This window comes from Seriola aureovittata, chromosome 14, assembly GCF_021018895.1.
Source record: "Seriola aureovittata isolate HTS-2021-v1 ecotype China chromosome 14, ASM2101889v1, whole genome shotgun sequence".
NCBI classification, from domain to species: Eukaryota; Metazoa; Chordata; class Actinopteri; order Carangiformes; family Carangidae; genus Seriola; species Seriola aureovittata.
The window spans coordinates 4,669,926-4,694,531 of record NC_079377.1 but is presented as its reverse complement, the minus strand read 5'-3'; the positions used below and the strand labels follow the sequence as shown (position 1 = coordinate 4,694,531).

Genomic DNA, 24,606 nt, shown 5'->3' with positions numbered 1-24,606 from the left:
GTTTAAAACTGCACTTACTGTCACCAAACAACCATGACCGAAATCGTAAAGAATGAACTTTAAAGGATCAAAAATAAACACACTCTTTTCGCTGGAAAAATGGCCCCTGTGAGTGTTATACTATTATATATCATATTATGAGATTGTTGATGCATCAGTGTGGAAGTAGGATGTCACTACTAGTTTAAACTACCATTGCATATATACAGATATCTGTATTATGTTTGGGTCACAAGGTAAATATGAGGAGCTATGTGATCATTTATGGAGGAGGAAAAGAAAAAACAAATTTAGATTAATTTCTTTTCTTTATTATAAAATATTTAACCTCTTTGGACCTTTACCGGTTATTTAAATTGCACCAACTGAGAAGTTTAGAGGGGAAATGAATCTTTAGTGGAACTACTGACAACTCATAGACACCTGAACACCAGGTTTGTATTGAACATAGTGTTCTCCATCAATGGGACACAGTCATGTGAAGGGGCGGAAAAGAAAAACCCTGAGTAGTAACATCTTGTGGGATCCTGTTGACAGAACAATTGGATTTGGTTAATTGTGATTCTTAAAGGACTGTTTCAGTCAGCTGGCTGAAAGGAGAAGTGAGATCTTGGATCCTGGCAGGGCCTGAGTTGGTTGGCCAGATTATCCCTCTCATGCAAATGCCCTCCCTCCCCTGTTGGGTCCCAGTCAAGCGTGGGGGACTCGTCGCTGGCCACAGCTGCTTCCCGTTTCTGCTAAATCACACAGCAGCCATCTGGACGAGGCTGTCGCCGCATAACGCCGTTGAGGTCCTATGGCGGCCCTGACTGGGCCTCTCCAGACGGACCTGGCCTTCTGCTCCAGTGGCTGATCGCCTCTGTCCCAGCTCTCTGCCGCTGCCGCTCCTCTGAGGACCAGTCGGACTCTTCAGGTCCTGGACGCCTGCACATGTCGGCAGGCTGTTGTGTGTGTCTAGTCTCTTGATGTCACAGTTTTAACATGAGGGTCTCTGTGCAGAGCTGCCACTGCGGCGTTAGCCTTGTATTATCTGACAGTTTGGCATCCTCAGTAAATTATATACATATTTCAAATTGGAAATTATGGAATTTATGGGTTAAAACTATAAAAACACTGAAGAAATTAATACATTTGCTTTGGAAAATAACCCAATAACCTCCATATACACGGAGAGGTGTTTATTTATTCCCCCTCTGTTATATGTTTTTTCAGTGTGTTTAGTGTTTTTGTATTTTTCACAAATGCCAGTCATTCACTCTGTGTTGGCTCTTCCTTGACAGGCAGGACTGAGCCACGGCTTGAATGACATCCAACCTTAATTATTTCACAAGGTTTGAGAGTGTGAAATGAAATCTCCATATTTCTTAAAAAGGCAAAATGATACAGTAAAACTCAGAGAAACTTTCCATTAACTCTACTTGTCAAATATTATGATCCAGTTAAGAAAAACTATCCTATTAAAAGCACACATCTGCCATGAAACATCTGCATGTCCATGAAACATTTGCATGTATATACAGTATAATGATGACGGACCCATGTGCAGTTCTGCTAGGAATAGTCCTCTGTTAATTAAAGCATCTTATTTCTACACTCATCAGCTATAGAAAAAAAAACATTCACACACTCTTTGTGCATATATAAAATATCTTTTATTGATATTTTTTTGCAAGCATAAAGCTCCCTTCACATGGCTCAGCTTCATGTTGTGTATGAAACAATTCTCAGCCATCAGGTATAAAACAAAAAGGCCAGGATCAGCAGCAGTCATGTTTTCACCTCAAATACATTAAGTACAGTCGAACAGAAAAAAGATGCAACTTTGTTTTTAAAAACTAACCTACAGACAAACAACGATCATTATAATAAATACAAAGAAACAGACAGGAGTGTAAATGTGATATAAATAATATGTAGGTTGATACAAATACAAGAATAGCACTTTGGGAGGGAAATGTGAGGTTATCTACACTGATTGTTAAGTTTTTATTGATTGCCGTAAATAAAGTAGGTTTTTTCCTGCACTAAAAACAGCTGCAGAATCTTTTACTGATGTTTCAGACACTTCACTACAGAGATGCTTAAGTGAATGGGTGAAAATTTTTTCTATTTCAAAACTAGGAAAAAATAAAGATGCTGCCTCGTTTTCCAAAAGAAAAGTCACATTTATACATTTTATACACGTGGCGACTGTAAATACATGAAGTGGGACGGAGCCTCAGCTGTGTCGTCTTCACTCCACAATATTTTGTTTATTTAAAAAAGACAAATGAGTAACTGGTCTTTCTTTTGAGCATGGCATTTGAAATGAATAGAATTGGATTTTGTAATAATCAACAAACATGCATACTTTGTATAAAAAACACAACTTTCAGACATCAACAGTGTAATTTACATTTTGTTTTTTATGCACTTGTTTCAGGTGCATGTCTATGAGTGAATCTGTGGGGGATTTTTTTTTCCATATGTACACCTGTTTATCTGTGCGAAAGTGTGTGTGCATGTGTGTGCTCCCTGGTGGGCGGGGCTCAGTAGCGATGCTCCCCTCGTGTTATGTGAGAGGAGAACTCGTATCGGTCTTGACTCCGGTGACCGCAGAGGTTGCACTCGAAGGGGTCTCTGAAGCCGTGGCAGCCCATGTGAATGGTGTACATGACGTGGTCCAGGAAGAGAACGCGGCAGTGTTCGCACCGGTACGCCCTCACCTGCTCCCCGTCCGCCGTCACCACCTTGAAGCCCTCGGAGGCCATCTCCATGCTGACCCGGATGGCCTCGTACTGCCTCTGCTGCTCCTCCTTCACTAGAGGGAGGACGCCGTTCCTCACCCCGGGGTTGATGTGGTTGGTCAGGTAGATGAGGCTGGGGGCCGGCCCGCCTGTACGGTCCTCGTTGTTGCTCTCGGTGTCGGTGGAGTCTTGGCCGCTGTGGCTGGGCGAGCCGTCCTTCTCGCTGGAGGCAGACTTGGAGTTGGAGAGCAGCAGCAGGTTCTCAGCCGCACTGTCTTTGGCCGACAGGCCGTGGCCCGTCCCCACATGGCCGTCATTCGCCGGCTTATGGTGAGGGTACATGGATCCGAGGCCCACATCAGTAGAGGAGGCAGGGGAGGTCTGGACCAGGGGCCGGAGCGACTCGGCCCCCAGGTAGCTGATGGCACTGTTGATGGCCTGGTCAATGACGTGGGGCTGAATCAGCTCGCCTGCTCCTCCATCGTAGGAGAGGTCTGACAGACGTTTGTCACCTGAGAGACAGAGGAGACGTGAAGGTTCTACTTTACTGACACACTGTGATTTCACCATCTTTACACTGAGCCTGCTCCTCTCTAGCTGAGGCTGACTCACTGTTATTGTTTCTTCTGCTCTATTTCTGGTCTTATATGGCATTTCCTTCAGCCTCTTAATATTTTATCTTTCCCTCATTTGTTGTGAAGTTAAATTTTAGTGTAAAAATTAATATCCAGGATTAAACACTCAGGAAACATCAACACAAAATCTTTTCTAACAGCAATTAAACAATTTAAAGGCAGAATTCCTGATCAGGCTGAACTGCAAAAACAGACTTGTTATCTGGCAAATACTGCATGCATTCTGCAGAGCCAAGGCAGCAAAGAAAAATGCTCAAATAATTAACACAAGACACACAGCAGCTTCACCTATGCAGCTTTCATAGGTGCAGCAGTTACACTTGTTTTTTTTTTCAGCAAAAAGTAGCAACATTGCATTTATCACAAAGGAAGCAGATTTCAGCCCTTACCCACAAACTTCTGTGGCATAGTGCTCTTACGTTTAGCTACATTATTAGCTAGTCTGTCTAGCACCAAGGCTCTGTCAGATCCCGTCTGGCTTAAGTCTTCCCTCTGCTCATTCTGGTTGCTTTCTTCCTTTACTACTGGAAAGCAAGACAGAGAAGTAGATTTCAGAGTCAAAGTAGTTTGAGTTTGTCGGGTTTAAAGCGATGAACTGCTGCATGATATCACATGCCTGATGGTGTTTTCCTCACAGAGCACAGAGCGGTTTATTCTGACACATGTGAAGCGCTTGGTCTGTAAATATAGGATCTGTCCATGCTCACAGATCAAGTGTAGATGTGTTTCTAGGCTTTTACATGTTAAGTATCTCGAGTATTCTATAGTGTGTTCATTTAATTCATGACTGCAGAGTATGTATAGGAGCCTGTACTCGAATGGGAATGACATGAATTTAATATGACTTGTTTGAGTGTTTAGTAACTGCAGCGTTGTCGGCATGGTGCGCTGCTGTCGCGTGCATACACAGTCCTGCGCACAGGGTAAAGTAGGTCATCAGATTTGGGTGAAGGCGCAGTGAGCGTCTCACGAGGCACCAACCTGTGTAGATGCTGTTCTGCAACCCCATGCACTGGAGGTAGTTGTGGCACCTCTCCTTGTGCTCCTCGAGAGAGCTGCGTTGCTTATAGCTCCGCCCACAGTAAGCACACTTGTGGGGTTTTCCAACTGCAAAAGAAACAATAAAAAAACAAAAAAAACAAAAAACAAAAAACAAAAAACAAAACAACACTTTATCAGCAAACAGAGCAGTGGAATATTCTCTTGGTTTAGTTACACTTATTTTATTTATTTTACATTTCCCGTTTGATTTGTATAAATAGAAGAGAAACTGGGTGTTTAGCATGAACAGGAGTCAGAGCTCCACCTACAGGAAACCCACGGAGAAGACCCGACAGTCCCGCCCACTCTGCCCACAGATGATCTCTGGAAAGTCCAGTGGAAAAACTTCACAAGCAGATATTTTAATTTCTTGGGATGACATGAACAGGGTCATGTCTTATGTATTTCTTGGGGGAATTCAGGAAGCAACTTGAGGGGATTTTTACATTGTTTAAATAAAAACATACATAAGGTGGGTATTTTATAAGCTGATTCCTCAATAGACTCAATTCAAATTTTACTTTTATTTTTACACCAACAAAATAACTGATCATGATACTTTAATAAGGGATTGATTATTTCCACAAAAATATAGTCCTGGACTAAATTTAGATCCACAGTTTGTGGAATAAAATTTAGGGTTGGGGGGGGGACGGGGGGGACGGGACTTCTAAAACTCTGGCTACAGCCCTGGGTGTGAGCTGCTACTGCTACTGCAGCTTTTTTCTCTGAGCCATAGAGCTGTTACTGTCCAACTGGTGTCATAAATTCTCACCAGCATGAAAAATCCTCAGCTGAAAATAGTTCCATAAAAATGCATTATTTACTCCTATTTCAGTAACATTTGTTTAAAAAATTAAAAACTACATTTCCCAGCTGTTTTAGGAAATGAAAAAAACAAACAAAACTCTACTGTTTGTGACCTGTTTTTAAAGATTTACATGGAAACAATGAGCTTAGTGTTGAGTGCCAAAGTAGGGAAGTCAAATGTATAGACAGACAGACTATTGTTGTTAGGTCTTTTCATTGGATTTGTTAACAATAACAAAAATAGTTTCATTCTATAATAGAACTAATAATAATATAATGATAATTTTCTTTTCTTTAATATCATATATACTTGAACCCTAGGCTGCCACAGTTTGAATGCAATGCTCTACCTTACATGCAGCCTTTGCTTTTCATTTAATTCAGTTCAGTAACCTGAGCATGCCAACTTGTGGAGACTTTAAAAAGTGCTTGAGACAAATAATTCAATACACTGATCATGCTACTTTCAATTTTGTGAGCATTGTGCATCATAATCTCCATGTCTATATCCAAGTTTCAGCAGCTTAACCTTTTACTTTTCAGTTCAGCTATTCAGAGCAGCCTTGTAAGTATACTGTTTACACCCAAAACATTTCATTAACACATACTTCTGCAAAGCATTTGCAAAAAAAAAAGTGACACCATATCTACACCCTGTCAACTTCCCCTTATATCGCCCTGGGCTGTCGCTGTATGCACTGCAGAACATGTCATGCCTTTTGTATAGGCTTCCACCCAGTGTTCCTTGAATTACCATGAGTGCAGAAGTTTGCAGTGTGAGTGTGTGTGTGTGTGTGTGTGTGTGTGTGTGTGTGTGTGTGTGTGTGTGACCTTTGCGTACTCACCCGAGTGGGTGCGTAAATGGCCGGTGAGGGCGTCCCTCCTGCGGCAGGCGTAGCTGCACAGGTGACACTTGAAGGGTTTCTCCCCCGAATGCAGCTTGATGTGGCGCAGCAGGTTACCCTTCTGGGTGAAAGAGGCACCGCACTGGCTGCACTGGAAAGGGCGTTCTCCTGTGGGACAAGAACACAACAGACGCACACTCTACTGTAAAGATGCAGATAACACACAGAAAAAAGAACAGAAAAAATGAGAACTTGTCTGTTTTAACTGGCACCCTATTTTCTTTTTTATGTTTTTTTTTTTTTTTTTATGTATCAGGCAATTCATGATTCATGATCGCACTGCTCTCCCTAATCTCACCATGTTTGATCCCTGCGCTGACAACAATAAAAGCACAAAGTCTTTGTCTTCTCTACGTGGAGAAAAAGCTGCGGCTGTGGGAATGCGGGGTCACTGCATTACAAGCATCCCGAGCGCCAGAACAAGCTGGATGATGGAGCGTCTCCGGGGCAGAGAGCGATCCAGCAGCCTGTGGGAGGGTTTCACAGCAGAGTGACACTCCATCTCTCCATGCTCCCCCTGCCCCACCGACTTCTGGCACTCTGATCGAACAAGAGCCTTTCAGACTCAGCCTGCCAGTTCCGTAATGCACCATTGCCTAGGTCAATTTGATCTGAAAATCTCATTTTTTACTCTTCTTCGTCTCTAAAATAAGAGCGGCACATCACAATGCAAATTCAGCCTCATTTGAATAAAGCGAAGGAAACACTTTGTGTTGAGAGCCAGTCTTCCTGATCAGCGCCTCTGGAATAAACCAATATCCAGCCTCTCTCCGAGTGTTGTGGCATTCTGTGAGAACGTTTTAATATGGCTTTTTTTTCTTTTTTTTTTCAAAGGCCCCCCATAAAATAAGAGTCACCAGTGAAGCAGCAAAAATATATAAAAAAGGAAATTCATTAAAAATGCATTTCAGGAGCAAAGACTCACCACAGAATATTTTCTATTTAAATAGGAGGCACTTCATTATATCCTTTATTGTACTTTCTTTTGCATTTACATTAGTCTAGTGTTCCTTTCTTCCATTTTGAGTTTCATTAGTTTCTAAAGCTTGACAGTTAAGTGCCTTTTTCAAAAATGTTCCCCACCACTGGTTTGGCTTCATTACAATAGAATATCAATTTTGAATTTTGAAAAACTTTTAATAGCCGGATAATTGTCACTTTATGGAGATACCCATTAATTGCAGCAGATATCCTGTTTCTCAACTGAGGAACTGAGGGCGTGTTTTTTTTTTTCTTTTTTTTTCTTTTTTTTTAGGACCAAGTTCGTCTCTGCTACTTTATCGCACAATAATTTGATCAGTTGCTGTTGCTTGTCATGTGGTGATTCAGAGTCATTTAGATGAACAATAATGAATGCTAATGGTATGCTCAGAGTCTATTTCACGCACGATAGGAGGGTCTACATGCATAGAGCCAACTACAACTGAGTATGAGGGTGTCTGAAAACATAAGAACAGGCTCTGGAGTCTTATTTCTACAAGTAATTTTAATTGTTATGTGTAGGAAAAGCTGCTACTGTGAGACTGTTTGTGTTAATGCCAAAATATAATAAGAGACAACAACTCTGAGCTCCTCATTTTCGCCATTTAAAGTCAAAAGAACTGCTCTAAATCTAGGGAGGACACCTCTCTGATACTGACAGTGAACATGGGTGCAAAGGAAGGGCAAGAAGTATTGCAGGTGGCTTACCAGTGTGGCTTCGCTTGTGCACCATCAACACATTGGGGCCAATGCAAACTATCCCACAGATATCGCACTTGAGCTTCCCGTTGGGCAGCCGGATACCGCCGGCCGAGGAGAAGGCCTTGGCTTCGGGGCTCGGCTGTGAGCCGTTCACCTTGGCCCCCGAGGCATCGATCACGCGCAAGTCTTCCGCGCACTCGTCCTCCTCCACGCCATTCATGTCACAGGCCAGCCCATTCTCCTCATCACTGCGAGCCTCAACTTTAATGTTACAGGCTGGAAAAGAGGGCAAGGGGGGGGGCCACGGTTTAGAATACGAGCATGCTTCTTTCATGATGTTATATGCTGAAGATGGGCAGTTTATCAGTGTGATATTGATACTGTGACATGAGAATAATAAGTGATCACTTCTGAAAATGCATGTGAATTTCTTTTGCTTTACAGATGAACCCCTTTTTCATTTTGCCTGGTTTGAGTTTGATAGTCATTATCATTGTTGGTTAGAGCTGTTCTTAATCTTATTTAATCTTTTTCATAATTTATATATTTTTTTTTATTTATTCTTTCTCTTATTGTTTGGCTTTTTATCTTGTTGAGATACTTTGATAAACAAGTTTTTTGTTTTGTTTTTATCTCACCTACCCTTTTTTTTTTGTCTGAATGAGACACGTTTTATTCATTACTTATAAATTACACGGTTACTGACTCATTTTATAAATACTTCGAACTGTAATTTATAGCTATGAAACTGAACTTTGAAACTCATCATGATAAAAAAATGTCATGCCTTTATTTAGATTCATTCAGCACAGTATAGAAGTCAGTGTGGCTCCGTTCATCCACTCTTTCTTCTGTCGTAACAACACCGCAACCCACTACACTATAAACTAGGGCAACAACAGCTTTGTAATGACAGGCCTCCTTTAGTGCACAATACGACATTTTCATGTTTACCGGGATGCTGCATCAAAACTTCAAGAACCTTCCCCTCCTGTTTCAGGCGTTTTTGTGAAAAGTCAACAAACAAACAGCAGATAAGATCGGCCCACAGCCGGCACATTTAAACTGTACACTGCTGCTGCTTATTTGTTTCAAAGCATCACTGTAGATTTCATAAGGATACACAGGTGGAGCAGCGTTTCTACTGTTTGAGCACGTCAGTGATGAGAAATGAAGAAACACACAGATCATCTCACACAATCACACTTTTTTTGGTGAAAGAAATGACAGCAAGATAAACAGGAAACAGAGACACAGGAAGCAGTGCGAAACTAGGGACGACAGCGGTGTGCATCAGAGCAACAGAGTGCGATGAACACACGCACTTGCACACACACAGACGAACACACACACACACGCACACACACGCGCACACACACACACACACACACGCATATGCACACGCGCATATGCACATAAAGCCTGTTCACCATCTTGTACATTTACAGGGGTCTTGATCTGCCTTACTTTTGACACTTCCAGTTTTTTAAAGAACAGAAAGTAAACGCTGTACGACTCATGAATGGCAACTCTCATCTGGAAGTGTTAAAAAGAAAGATGTATTGTTTCTAGTCTGGTGTTCCCAAAGTGATCAGAAAAGAGAAGTGCCCTGAGTGTTAAATGCTAGCTCCTTCTTTTTCCCACCAGAGAACTTTAGAAACGTTTAAGAGAACTGACTGATCTTGCAAGTCCCAGTATGTGGTTTTCATGTCATGTTGGCAGTCTGATTTCCCCATGCCTCTACCTCTGTTTGTACAACTGAAGAGGAAGAAGTGGAAATCATGAAATATAGGAATCTATGGAAAAGGGGAAGCTTCAGAAAGAGGGCCTGTCTAACTGAAATACCAAGAATTATGGAGAAGTGACAGAAAGGGAAGCACGGGAAAGGAATTGTAAAACAGCCTGTAACTGAAACAGGTTTTTTTTTTGTTTGTTTGTTTGTTGGTTTTTTTTTTTTTTTTTTGCAGGAGTCTCATTTTCACTGAGAGCCACAAACATAAATCCCCTGATACACATAATGTTTCCCATGGACAACAGGAGGAGCATAATTTGAGGACAGGACCACAAGATGCTTTCAATCGTTTTTCCGATCAAAGTCAAATAATCTGATCATCCATCTCCTCACAAGAATTTTCTTATTTTCTGTCGCAGGAGAAACAATCTCCTCATCTGCTCGGCTGCTGAAACTTTTTGGACAAGCTCTCTGGTTTTTCTGCTGAGCAGATGAGATAAGACAAAAACAGACCGTGCACGCAAAGAGAAGGAAAGGCTGCACTGTGTAAAAGCAAAAAGCTGCTTAAATTCTGTTGAAGTGCAAAAGATGACGATGAGTTATGGTGCAGAACCGTGTTACCAAACATACTACATGTGCATCTAAGATGTAATTACAATGCAATGATGATAACAATGCATGTAAACGTAAATCTGTCATACGTCTACACAAAACTATTATGCAATCATATGGTCTGGTTGTACGTGCATTAACAGATATAACTTGGTACTCAACAGTTCACATCAGTCCTGTCACATGAACTCAGCGCCTTCATCTACACCAACTGCACCTTTCTATGACTTTTAGCAAACTAAACTTTCCCCTTAATTTGAGATACCTACTTTAACTATTTATCAGTTATCTTTCGCTTTATTTTTTCTTTAAATATTTAAGTAATTTATCCATTACTTTCAAATATTACACCATTTATCCACCATATGTTAACTTTTTAATATGTTTATCTACTACGTTTAGCTAACTATTTTATCCAACACTACTTTTAGCAAACTACTGCTTACATTTGGCTAACAGTATTTATTTTAACTGTCCATTGCTTTTAGCTAGCTACTTCAACTGTTTATCAGTTACTTTTATCTCACTGTTTCAACTTCTCTCAACTAGTTTACACACACTCTCTCACCAATGGTGTTCAAGTTGCTTTTGTTTCTTTTCAAAATGTTATTGCTATTTTTCTAAAATGAATTTTGCTAATCCTCCATCTTTACACATAGCCTAGACATATTTACACCTACCATGACATTTTGTGAACTACAGTCAAGTTGTGCACGTGTCCCGCTCACTGTATTTGCAGAGGTGAAAGACAATTACTCTTGCACTGAGCAGCTAGAGTCATCTTCTTCTTTTTTTTTCTTTCGGAGATTTTACTTTGCACATGTTGCAAAACATGCATATGAAATTCTCACTTCAACCACTAAGGTTTTCAGTCAGGCATAAGCACTTTAATAGTGATGTCTTTGTCAGAAAAAAAAAATTAAGCTGGAGGGACTTTTGAGGGCAAGTGATCGAGTTCGGGCCATTTGCATATCACAGAGCTCGAAAGCAAAACTACACCACTTCAACCCTCCTTATTTAATTCTTGGTTTTAGCCACAACACCACTGATTGCCACAATCTTCTGGATAACTTTTGCACTTTTCCAATGTCAGAGGAGAGTAGTAAAATTATGTAAATCAATAAAAAGGCTTAATCAGACTATTGCCCTGCTCTGTATTAGTGAGAGGCATTTCTCTGCACGTGTAGCTGCAGCCACTGATCCAGCACAAAAAAATCAATTTAACAACAGTTTAAACCCTCAAGCGGATGAGTGCTGTACATAAGGCATTTTGTATATTCTCACTGATTTAAGGAAAATGAACAGTTGGAACAATGCACAAAAAAACTTTTATGTTTATCAGCAGTTGTCAGTTCCTGAAACATCTGTCACAGCAGTGAAGCTCTCAGGTTATCAGCCGGCTGAGGCAGACAGAAGGGAACCATGAAAGCTTCTCATGGATATGGGGAAGTTGTGACTAAACTGGGAGTAGGAAGAAGGCTTTTTACTTTATATCATGTTTGTCACGGTCACACATCCTGATTAGCTCTTTTTGGGAAGCAACTGTCAGATCACATAGTAGACAAACAAACAGGTCGCAATAAAATCGTTATAACCTGGTCTGGATCTAATCCTCAGATTACAGGTGACAAAAGACTGTGACAAACACATATATTTTTTTAAAAAAGCTATAGCATTAGTGGCCCAAAAAAAGAAGAAATAATTAAGCTATACCAATAGCAGATACTAAGCAAGGTAGCAAGTGTGTTAGTTGTGTGTTAGTGGAGACACAGGGAGCCTGTTGGAGGTTCCTGTTACTGACTTGTGCTGCTCTCACTGCCTGAAAATAACCCTATGTGCAAGGTAGTGGAACCACATGTGTTAAACCACGCCAGCAGCACACTCAACACGACTTGCAGGAACACCAAAAACAGCCTGCTTTTCCCCTCACACTTAAAAAAAAAAAAAAAAACTCGCCTCCATATTTTCGGGAACTAGACAGCTCAGTCTCCCTCTCAGTCTCATGTCTCTGAAATAGCGAAGGCTCTGTCTGAATCACTGAAAGTGAAAGAGAAATGGTTCAACCGGGATGTCGCGAAGACCATCTTGTGACTTTAACTAAATGTGTTATAGCCGCGTAAGACGGTCAAATCTATTCAGCCTTGCTTTTTTTCTGTGACAATTTACTGAACAGTAGCAGTAACATTTTTGAAAACAAAATCGTGTTCACTTTGACATATGAACCTCCCTCACGATTGGAGTCATACGTGTGTGGATTGCAACATCGTGAATACGCAGCAACAATAATGATCCCAGGCTGTGAAGACTTATTTGCTACAGGAAACAACCTGGGTTTTGAGGTTTCAAGCTTTCGATACTTTGAGGTCCCATGTCCCACATATAGCCCCCCTGCGTTTTGCCTTTTTCATTACAGAGAACTGAGCAGCACATGATCCTGTGTGATAATTATAACTCATTTGGGCTTTTATCACAGAGGCAGCGATGCATAGATCTACCAGATACTTGCACTTCCCTTCTTTCGCTCTTTGGGCTCTTTTTCTCTCTCCCTATATAAACACATGTACACACACACACACACACACACACACACACACACACACTCATGCGAAGTGATCATACTGAATAGGGATTGAACAGTCGGCTGCCGGCCCTGCCCTCTTTACTGTCTTTACTTGCCGCAAATGAAAGTTAAACATTTAAATCATCTGTTATCACTGTTTCCCGTTTTCCCAGATTGTACTAAACGTCCATCAGTCGCCTGAGATGAGATGAAACGTGGCTCTAAACACGCTGCCTGACTCTGCATAACACGGTCTCATCCTTTAGATGTCATCGCAGCGCTCGGTCTCGAGTGTTCAGAAATTCCTGCATGACAACTCAACAGTTGTAAAGTAAAACAGTGTGTGTGTGTGTGTGTGTGTGTGTGTGTGTGTGTGTGTGTGTGTGTGCGTGTGCGTGTGCGTGTGTGTGTGTGTGTGTGTGCGTGCGTGTGTGTGTGCAGGTGTGTGACCTATGTGGTGCAGTGATGCACTGATCTCCCTTCAGCTTGGCATTCTTCCTGAACTCTTTATCTCCAGGAGTGTTGAAACTGTCTGATGGCAAGTTCTTCTTAGGAAACTCTTACACATCCTATTTCAGTTTCCTCTCATATATTATTTTCGACTGAGCGCTGCTTAATCTTCACCGTTATCCGGATAAGTGGAAAAACCCTGATAGGATCGTCGAACTTGAGCTGTCATGCTTCTTTTTCGGTGGTTTTTTTGTTTGTTTATTTGTTTGTATGAAATAAAATCATTTGTCTCGATGAAAACAAGATATATTCTATCTAAAGGAATTTCCTCAAACTTGATTCTATATATCTCCTATCTTTGTTTTTAATACAGATTTAATAAATTCATTCAATAACTGTGGGTTGGATTTGGACATTTATGGACTATTAATGTCAGGAATAAACAGTAAAAGTAACGAGCAAAATAATACTTACTTATTTGTCCTGTGTGTGTTAAGTCTTGCTGCCATGTAGCCTTTAATGACCAATAATGATTTCACCACACACGTTAGAGGACTTGAGATAAATTTACACTGCCGATGCGAATCCCCACTCGCATGCTTCATCCTTATTTTCACCATGATATTCCCTGGCTTGATGTTCACAAACTCAAATCAAGGCCACATTAGCTATTCCTTAAGATTCGGCTTATTAACGACATACCATGGATCAAAGACTTTTTTTTTTTTCTTTTTTTTTTACCTTTTCTGCCAATGACCTAAATGTGTCTCTTTGCAGCTTTAAATTAATTTTTCCAAGGGATTTGGAACGGCAAATTTCTCCCACTGGATGTGCACGTATGGGATTAAGTTATGAAAACCTTTTTATGCTTTTTTTATACATATATATGTTATTCTTTTGATACTGACATTACTTTCATGTAACCGTTTTACTCTGATTTGGATGCTTTGGGAGTGAATACATTACTGCTGGGAAAGGCACCGCTGTGGTTTTGACTCATTTTCATTGCCGCTTCATGGGATACACTCTACTTAATGTAGTAGTCACACACTGATACTAATTTACACAAGCATCAGTGATGTTCTGACTGGCTGTGGGTGCGTTTGCCTCGTACCTTTGTCCCCTCTGTTGTTCTGCTGGTGGGCGGAGCCGGCTGACAGGTCCTCGGGGACGGCCATGGGCTCCTCTGCCTCCTCGGATGCTTCGTTGGCAGGGGGGCTGTCCCTGCCTGGGGAGACACACACCAGCAAACACCCGTCACTCACCGCGCAACCCCTCGACATGTTTCATTCAGAAGAGGCAAAATTACCCCCAGGTGGGTGTAAGAGCCTGTCTGCGGGCCTATTGTATCTACTTTCTGCACTCAATGGCTCAATCATGCTGCAGTCTTTTACCTGGCATCTGGGCCATTTCCTGGGCTTCCTCTGTCTCCATGCGGTGCAAGTACTCTAATGGGAGAGAGAGGGAGATGTATTTGTGTGTAAGTTTAATCAAGTGCAGGACGAGAAAACAACATTATAAAAAGCTAGAGTGGAGTAAAAGGTGTACTTCTCGGCATGACTCCGTCACCTCAGCGAGATCGCTCTTGTCACAGCCGCAGACACACCACTGTCCCCCACATTACATTACAAAGAATTACAGACATTTTCATTACAAGTCTGACAGAGAGACTGGGCTTGGAAAGTGGCTTGGCTCCGGCTGATGGGGCCCACTGGTAGCGCGACTTTGCTGGGAATGAGCTTTCAGACCACATTTGTTATTTATTGTTAATTTCCTGCCACGTAATCATCCAAAAATGCAAACTGACTGCCGCAAAATTAAGCAGAAAATTAACTGGCCCCAGGTCACCGAGGATGCGGGTGTTTGCCGTGCCCAGCTGATCGGTGCTCGTGTTCTTTCTAATTTACTGAGCATGCATCGCTGAGCCCGCGGCCTGAGCACAGATGCATGCAAACCGCAATCAGAAACAAAGAGGGGGAGAGAGAGTGAGAGGAGGAGGAGGAGGAGGAGAAGAAGAAGAAGAAGAAGAAGAAAGAAGAGGCGAGAAGATGGATATACCGTAGAGACAGAGAAGCAGATAGCAAAGGGAGGGCAAGGAGTCAGAGGAGCAAATGCAACAGGACGGTGCAGCAAAGAAAAGAAAAGAGACAGAAAAGCAGGCCAGGGGACGGAGAAGTTCTCTTTATTTATTAATTTTTTTAGCAAGTGGAGGCAGTCGAGTCCAGAAGCAATCCTCCGGCCAGGGCTGAATATCTGAGGAGTCACCAGTGCTCGTGGCCCCATTAATAATGGATGGCCCTCAAGCCTGCAGCAGATGGGCCCGACAGCCTCAGCCCCAGCTCCGCCACTTCAAGAAGCCCTCGGTGGGGCCGCTGCCCAGTCCAAGCAGCCACACAGGGAGAAGTGAAGCTCCCGAAAATAGCGAAACGAGCCCAAGGGAGAAGGGGAACCTAGGCCTTCCTGTTTTACTGACAGATGGCTCCACACATTTGGAACAAATAGTGGGAAGCGACCGGGCCGCTCTGTCGCAACGCACAATATTCTGCGGAGTCAAGTCAGGAGCTCGGCGGCCTGCAGACGCCCAGGATGCAAGTGTGAAGGGGGTGGTGGGGCAAAGGTCACTGGTGCAGATGATTTGTTCAGCACAACACATGGGTGTCGCGTGTCACTGCGCTGAGCTCTGACTCTGCAGCGCCGTTCTTCAGCATCTGGAGTTTGGAGGTCGGGTACAGAGGGAGGTATATTCTCATGTGCCCTTTTTTTCTGGGCAGATGGCTGCGAGGGGAAACACGGATGTGTCGGTGGGGGGGCTTCGACAGAAATAAAAAAGAGAGTTCCTACATTCAGCCACAACCCACTTGCGTAGGCATGTGGAAAGTAAGGTGCATGTAGAATATTCAGGAAGTAGCTATTTTGTTCGAGAAAGTGGAGCTACTTTCGTGCCCTTTTTTTATTTAATCATGTCACTTTTTTTTTTTTTTGGTTAAACTTCCTCCTGTATCTTTTGTGATTGTACCTGAACCTTTAGACACTGTGCCCCCAAGTATTGAACTGAACTGGAACTGACCTTTGCCAAAAGTTGAAGTTTTTTTCTTTTTTACTAAACGCAGGTGCCGAGCAGTTTAAAGTTTTTTATCCCACATGAGCTTTTTTCTCATTTATGTGATTGAATCAAACTGAAACAATGAAAATAGCAGGATTGTTACCCCTCATTGCTCATGTCCTGGTTGTAACCAGGTGTGTTGGTGTGTGTGTGTGAACTGGGGGCAGGTGGAATCTATGAGCCAGTGAAGTGGAAGTCACAGAAAAGACTTCTGAGACTTGTGACACAGAGTGCAGGGGGGACTGGAAAAGTTTTGGTCTGAGTACGTCAAATGAGGAGAGGCAGGAAGAGGCTTGTGGGTTGACAGAATTCTCGGTCCTTCTCCTGTGTGTGTGTGTGTGTATGTGTGTGTGTGTGTGTGTGCGTGCGTGCGTGTGTGTGTGTGTGTGTGTGTGTGTCTGGTGGGGGGTGGGGGTGGGGAGGGAGTCAAATGCGTCTGCTCATAGTGAGGTGCAAAAGCTACACCAGGGAGCAGGGTGGAGATGAGAAACAACGAAACCGTTAACAGATACTGAGGACCACACCAGCACACAGTCTGGGTACCCAGGAGTAAACACACAACACATTTAACGTGACCAGTTAATACAGGAACACATGAAGGAAAAACGGAAAAAAGATGCAACAAAAACAACTATTCTTCAGTGTTTCAGTTAGAACTAAATGAAGCTTAATTCCTGCAGTTTACAAAACTGAAATAATATTCAGACAGTAGGTGTAGCCACAGCCAGAATTTGATTAAGTCTGCTACCTTTAATGAATTGATGAATCATTAAAACAAAAATAACTGTGTGAGTTAAGACCAAAGAGGCTCGTGTTAAATGTTTTTAGATGTTTCTGCTTATGATAACTTTAACTTTGTCTGCAATAAAACATTTAAACAGACAGATAGATAGATAGATAGATAGATAGATAGATAGATAGATAGATAGATAGATAGATAGATAGTTTCCAATTCCATTCTCAAACAAACAATATGACTCATAATTCAAATTGTGTTTAATCATAAACTAAAAGTTTCCACTTTGCAAACTTACTGACGAATAATGAAAATATCTGAGTCAGTAATTTAATAATTTTCATGAGAAGTGTCGAAGCTATGGCTTCCTTATCAATCATTAGGAGAAGAGATTGTCCTACACTGCCAAGCAATGTGGTACATGGTCACCTTTGTTCATGTGCACATGGAGATCTCATCAGTAATTCATGAAATGTATGGGTGTAAGTGGGTAGATAGCGTTAGCGGATGTGTTGTGGGGAGCCCGTCAAGGGGGTGAGGGGAGAGTAAAGGTGCGCTGGAGAGAAGTTTCCTTCATTTGCATCTGACACACTTCACTACTCTGCTATTCAGACAGTACAATCATTTTAATAACTGTCTGTCTTCCTCTGCAACCCCCCGCCCCCCTCCTACTTCTGTTTCTACTGACAAGAAAGATAATGTAGCTGCAGACAGATTTGCAGCAATTTCAGCACTTCTCTTTCCAACTGAGCCCTGAGCAAGTCCTGTTTGTGCAGGTACTCGGCTTCATTTCCAAGTTGTAACATCTGGAACTTACTTCTCCATGAAGTGTGAGTTTTTTTGTCGAACGTTTGCGTTTAAGTCTGATTTTAGTGAAATTACTAAGTCGATGACAAATTTAAATAGTTCATACTCATACTTTTAGTTCATACTAAAAATGTTCCCCTAAAAAAAAAAAATTAAAAAAAAATAAAATACACATTATAGCCCGCATAAAGCACATGAAGCTCTCGTAGTGTCACAGTTTAAAATGAGATGACAACTCTCTGGCTCGATTTTTGACCTCACACAAACCCAGTTACAACTGCCGCCGAGATACAGTTATTACAAGCGGGATTCATTCTTAATTTGAGAAATATTTTTAAGCCCAAGTGGGACTTTGAATATTTTCTACAGAGGTTAGGCGTCCACAAACAGGAACTTTAGGTTTTTACCCGTGTTAAAAAAAAAAAAAACGAAGCAAACAATTACTTTCCTCAGCCTTTCTGTCTGGGCGTTGATGAGCGACTTTCCACCCCAGAGTAAAAAGTTTCAGCAGTCCTGCCTACATGTGTGTGCGCGTTTTTTTTTTTTTTCACCCCTTCACACTCTCAGACGTTTAATTGAGACAGTGGCTCGAACAAGTGAATACAAAGCGTAACGGTATGGCAAAATGATCAGATTTATCGATTATTGATTTATTTGAGACATTGAAAATAGGAGCCTTTAGTCTGTGCGTGTTGATTTCCTGTTTAAGTAGCGCTGACATATTTTCACATTCGGTTTGATTTTTTTTGGTGGTTTTTTTTTGTTTTGCTTTTTGTTTTTGGGGCCCTCGACAAATTTGATCAAAAAGTTTTTATTTCCAGAAAATCGTTTAATATTGAATGAAAGTCCAGATACAGAGACTGAGTTTACTGAGTGCGCACAGCTGTTGCAACAGGTGCTACAACAGGAGGATAAAATTGTATGAAACAGGTTGAAATCATAACGACATAGCGTAGATAATTAGTAGGACATGTTAGAAATTAGATTAGTATTTTTATATAAATGTAAATCAATGTGAAATAATTTATCCACATGTTCCCAGAAGAAAAATACACATGGAAAATGAGGAACATCCCATTATTTTTCTTAAATGACTGGCTCTACAGGAACAAATATCGCCGTAAAATATTGTTTTTCCTGTATTTAATTTTGAAAAGTACTGTTATCTGTTACATGTCCTTGATCAGCAGAAAAATACGCGGACCAAACGGGATCTGATGCTGCAGCGCACCTGCACCGAAACTACAAGGAGTCTTTTTCCAGTCAGGTGCAAATGTCTCCTAAAAAATCTCGAGAGCGAGCTACCTCAGTCTTACAGGTCTGGACCATGTGTTTGAGATCAGTGTGGAGCTGAAAAGCGCGGTGGAAGTCACTTTACCTGCTATTCCTTGAGTTTGCAGTATGAAGTTCTTCCAACTCTCCCCGGCTCCATGTGCAGAAGGTCTCAGCGCCGCGGCGGCCCCATGGAGCTGAGCCCTGAGTCCCTCCCCTCTCCACTGCACTTCCTCGTTCCAGCCCAACATGACTATGTCTCTGAGCTCGTCTGAGGCATTTTGCTTGCTTTTATCCACAGGCCGAGTCTGCAACGGGGAGTCGAGCCACCGAGTCCTTGGCACTTGCTTTGTGCCGTGCCAATAAAAGCTGACACCCAGTAGACCATTACTGGCAGCCATGCATGAGATGGGATGAGGCGCGCGAGGAGAGTGGACCGTTCATTGTTTATTTATTTCATTCTCACTGAGGAAGCTGATGAGGGGGACTCCTCACTTGCATATTGGACAGCTCCCCGTCTGTCACCTGTTCTGGCACACTGAAGCAGTCCATGAAATTAACACAACCGTTTTCTTTCCCATATAATGAGGTTGTTTTCTCTCTATGATCTTTACTCTTCCTCTCCAGTGATGCTCCCTTCAGAGTCAGAGCCTCCTGTCCCACATCATCACATCGGCAGGTGTCCAGAACCGGCTTTATGTCTGAACTGGACCACATTTTTTTCTTTTTTTCAACATTTTTTACTCTTTGTTACTTTAGGTCTTAAGCCGCATGTAAACTGAGAGCATCCTCCCTGAGTCAGAGGCTCAGTCCTGCAGACGATCATCATGCAGATATGCTCTATTCTCACTGAAATGTGGTTTTCCCTCTGGTTTAGTGCGCAGGAGTGTATAAACCAACAGTGTGAGTCCAAACCCATCAGAGATATTTTAGTTTCAGATGCTTCCATCAATGTCATACTTTAACAATAGAAAGTCAAAACTGTTTGGAGGTGACTTGAAACTGCTCAAATGTAAATGAGTAAACCGTCTCAGCCTTTCTGTCTGCAGCTACATGTTTCTGGATAGGCTGCAATAATACATCTCCCTCTCTTGTCCCATCATTCATACTGATAGTATTAAAACAGCGGCAGCCACATATCACTATACACAGACCCTTTTAAGATGTTTAATAACTACTTTCCAATTTTCTTACGCTGCCAATCTGACTGTCAGTCTCTCGTACTATTTTATAGTTGAATCCAGACAACGATGGGCGCCTATATATATTGTCTGAACTTATTAAAAGAAATATAAATTGTGGATTAATATTGATGGAAATTCTAAATAAATAATGAGTTACACCTCTCGTTTGGCTAAAATAACTACTCACCTCTCATTTTCAAATATGTCCTGCCATTATTATCTCATATGAATATCTGCTGGAGTGGATCTTTGCCATAATTACCGTATTTTAAGTTAGAGATTATAGTATTAAGCTTGAGCTTTTCCCTCCCTGCACTGTATATATTCACTGCTGATGGAGTTACAGGGGTTTATACTCAGTTTCCTTGGTGGTTATACTCCACTCTTTTCTCTGCTTGTGACTGTTTTTCCCAGTATCCCACTGTCATCAGGCCCCACAGAGCACTCTTATCTCAGGAGAGGCTGTGTGTGCTGGATTGCTGAGTCACCTTTCGTGGGAGGCTGCCCTTATCTCCTAAGAAGCACAACATTCAGGCAGTTGGTTGCAAAAGGAGGAACTTTGGGCTGGAGTGCTGTGGCGTGCTGTGTCTTCACGGCCATAATATGGATTGCAGCAACGCTCTCTGACTTCCTCAAAGCCTCGCGCCCGACGCCGTGTTGTCTATGAAGTGAGAGGATGCAGTTTTCTGACACTTGCAGGTATGAAAATGAAAAAAAAAAGCTGCAGGATGGGGCGAACTCCTGAGGCCACACAGAGGGAATGCTGGGACTGTAATGTGACTCAGCGCTATCAGCGAACGCAGAGGTGTCCCATCATGACTGGGGTCTTCTCTGACACAGAGATACTGTCCTCTACAGTGACACAGCAGCTTCACTCACTCACTGTCGAGAGCCAAAACACTGTTTCAGGACAATGATTCAGTCAAGATTTTAGAGAAGTTACTGCAAAAGTGGGATCGATATTCACCACGGGCTGAGTCGCTGATAATCATCCTGATATCTGCAAAGCGTGTAAATGGTTGTTGGTCATGTGGAAATGCCTGCAAATTATTTCTGCAGAGGGCTTCAAAGTTTTCTAAGATGACTTAATTCTGCAGCATTTACGATTACACTTCATGTACAGGCTGCAATCCACAGCTCCAAATCAAACGGCGCATAACCCTCTGCTCCCTCGGGTTAATCCACAACCTGCAGCAAGCCATGCTGCTGTAATTAATATCATTACCTGGCAAGTCTCAAAACATCATCAGGCGGCGTAGCTGGCTGTACTACCGAACAATAGGCTCCGGCTGGTTCTTATTTCATGGATCTTTAAGCAGTATTCACTGTTTCACATTTGGAAGCATGAGCAGCATGTAACCCTTAATTGGTTTCAACACCTTAATAAGTCAAAGACGTTCAAGACTGATAATCACATTAAATAGTCCAATTTATCTAAAAAGTCAATTGCAAACTGAAAAACTCTCTTTCTTTAGGAATGCATTATGCTGTGAGGATGTCAGAGTAAATTAAATTCCCCTCTGCACACTAAAGCATCAATTTCCTTATGGTAATTATCTGCTGGAATAGACGTGTCACTAGAAGGAGTCAGGCATGCTTGACATTTAGCCTTTTTATAGAGAGGCGATGAGTAAAAATTAAGATGAGGAAAAGGAAATTAATCTCCAGCCCAGGCAGGCAGTGAGAGATCCTGGAGGATAGTGGCTGAATCAATCATGATGTTTGTGAGCCTGTTTTGAAAAGGAGCCAGTGATGAGATTCAGACCACAGGCTGGAAAATCTGAGGAGGAGGAGGGGGGCCGCTTTTTTAGCAAATAGAGTTATGATTGCTGTGGGGAGGTTACTCAGTTTTATTGGTCTTAGACACAACAGCAAAGAGCATCTAGGGTACAATACCAGCTTTAAAGTAACAGTTAAAATTTTAGGATATGCGTTTCGTTGCTGCCTATGTCTTCTTTGAATTCAAAGTTCATAGTGAACATTTGAAGTAATTTGCCTTGTGATGCATCAGCTTGACCCATTGCATATCATCTTGGCCATCGTGACACCAAGATGATAAAATGACCACTGTTGGCTGACTTTGTTAAAAGCTACTGCCTGTAAAGCCTGTAAATGAGTTAGCATTTTAGCGCTTCCAGTTGCGTAGGGTTTTTGGTTATATGGCTGAAATAAGGTCTGTGGTTAACAAAAGCTCAAAAATCTTCACGGTTTATTCTGCGACATAAAATGCGTCAGTAAATACCCCAGTCCTGATTTCTTACAGCTTTTACATCTCTGCTAACAAGTGTTTAAATGAGACAACAGAGGTTGTCTTAATCGCCATCACCCCTAGCACGAAAACCGATCTTTTCACCAGTCCACCTTTACAGCCTCGTTGTGATTATATTTGCAAACTTATCACTAACTTTGTAAGAAGAAAGAGGTCAGAGAGGTTGTAGAAGAGGTCAGAGCTAAATCAAACTACAAATTGAAATTCAGTGGTGGTGACGTTGAAGTCATGCGACCGTAGTGTAGTTCAGTTAATAGCCTAACGTTAGCTTTTTACCACAGAGGATTGTATTTAGGCTTCATACATCATAAAAGTGGTTCATTTGTGAAGATTATTGTGCTGAACAAAACTGTAAGTGTCATAAATGTTCACTTATCACAGAGCTTATTTTCTGATGTAATCTAATAGGAGCCAGGGTGATTCTAACTTCCTAGTTGGCCTACAAAAAAATGCCATCCCTGCAGCACTCTATGACAACGAGCCTGAGGACTCGCCTGCTAGCTTGACACCCAAGAGGCTTGAATATGCTGGATTGGTAGTGTTCAAAAGAGTTCAAACAACTTACACCTTTGTTCAAATTGTTCGAACTTGACTTTGTGACAGCCCTTTTTTGGATAGTGCCAAGCTAGCTATTTCCCTGCTTTCAGTCTTTCTGGTAAGCTAAGCTAACCAGCTGCTTGGTGTGGCTTCATGTTTGGTACACAGAAATGACAAATAAGCAATCTTCCCATTAAACTCAGCAAAAAAGCTAATAAGCTTTTTTCCCCAAATGTGTGTGTCTAAACTCCACAAGTCATTAATTGATTTAAAAAAAAAAAAAAAAAAGATCAGTAATTAGTTAATTGTTGCTAAGTCTGGTCCCTCCTTCAATTGGATTGTGGTTAATGAGGAATATTGGCTTTCTAAATTTACATTTCAAGTCAAGGTTGTCCAGCACATTAACTGTCGGTTACTAGACTTTAATCACCAACAGAGCTGATCACTGATATGTTCCCAAAACATAGAGCGCACTCTAGATTTACTGGATTCACTGCAATGCAGAGGAAATCTCAGTGTTGTGAGTTGGTGTGGTTAATAACTCTGACATCTTAAAGGGGGAATTCCAAATCTTTTACACATTAAGTTCAGTCTTTTTTGTGTGTTTTTATTTAAAGCACAGACAGACATTATATTCACAAGCAGTCTGCATTCATTTTGCAGATGATGCAGATGACGCAGACGTTACGAGGATGTACACACAACAACCACGTCTGCTCATAACCCAGGGCAGTTCAACATGTAGGGAACTGCTTAATGGGTAGCAAGCTGGTTAAGACCACACAACATTTTACATGCAACAACTGGACAGTAACACATTACTTCATATATATTTAGTAATGCAGTAACAGATTACTCAGTAATTACAGTAATGTGATCATTTTTCTCAATAGAGTAAGGGTTTAATACTTCAAATTTTACATTAAACCTAATAATCCCAGTAATGCTTCATTACTCTGACCACTGAGGAGTTGACTTGACAGCTGTCTTACCAGGAGTTTGATGGCGGGCTGATATCAGATCTGTGTGTAACGGGGAGATCGTGCTGTTAGCTGGAGGTTGATGGGCAGTTAGCGTCTATCAAGAGACGAGAAACAACGAGCAACGAACGAGAAATCTCAGTGGTGTGAGTTGGTGTGGTTAATAACTCTGAAATCTTAAAGGGGGAATTCCAAATCTTTTACACATTAAGTTCAGTCTACTGGTCAGTGCTGGACAGTAACACATTACTTCATATATACTTAGTAGAGGAGAAACACAACTCATGGTAACTCCAAAGTTGTTGCATGTAAAATGTTGTGCGGTCTTAACCAGCTTGCTGACATTACCCATTAAGCAGTTCCCTACATGTTGAACTGCCCTGGGTTATGAGCTGACGTGGTTGTTGTGTGTACATCCTCGTAACGTCTGCGTCATCTGCATCATCTGCAAAACGAATGCAAACTGCTTGTGAATATAATGTCTGTCTGTGCTTTAAATAAAAACACACAAAAAAGAACAGATCATAGAAAAACAAAAAGATTAGCAAGTTTAAATGTATAAAT

At 41.7% G+C, this 24,606-nt stretch overlaps 1 protein-coding gene across 6 annotated transcripts; it reads right to left on the bottom strand.

The window, feature by feature from the left end:
• Window positions 1-1,636: 1,636 nt before the first annotated feature.
• On the bottom strand, window positions 1,637-20,333 carry ikzf1 (IKAROS family zinc finger 1 (Ikaros)). 6 transcript variants are annotated; one of them, XM_056396123.1, is made up of 8 exons: window positions 19,179-20,331; window positions 14,549-14,602; window positions 14,269-14,382; window positions 7,807-8,076; window positions 6,058-6,225; window positions 4,343-4,468; window positions 3,751-3,882; window positions 1,637-3,238 (listed from the first exon to the last, which is right to left on the bottom strand). In XM_056396123.1, the coding sequence occupies exons 1-8, from the start codon at window positions 19,471-19,473 to the stop codon at window positions 2,529-2,531; spliced, it is 1,869 nt and encodes a 622-aa protein (XP_056252098.1). In that variant the 5' UTR covers window positions 19,474-20,331; the 3' UTR covers window positions 1,637-2,528. The 6 variants fall into 6 exon arrangements, with proteins under 6 accessions (XP_056252098.1, XP_056252097.1, XP_056252099.1 ...); XM_056396122.1 differs by having other exon boundaries at window positions 3,751-3,885; window positions 19,179-20,310; XM_056396124.1 differs by lacking the exon at window positions 3,751-3,882 and having other exon boundaries at window positions 19,179-20,308.
• Window positions 20,334-24,606: the final 4,273 nt, after the last annotated feature.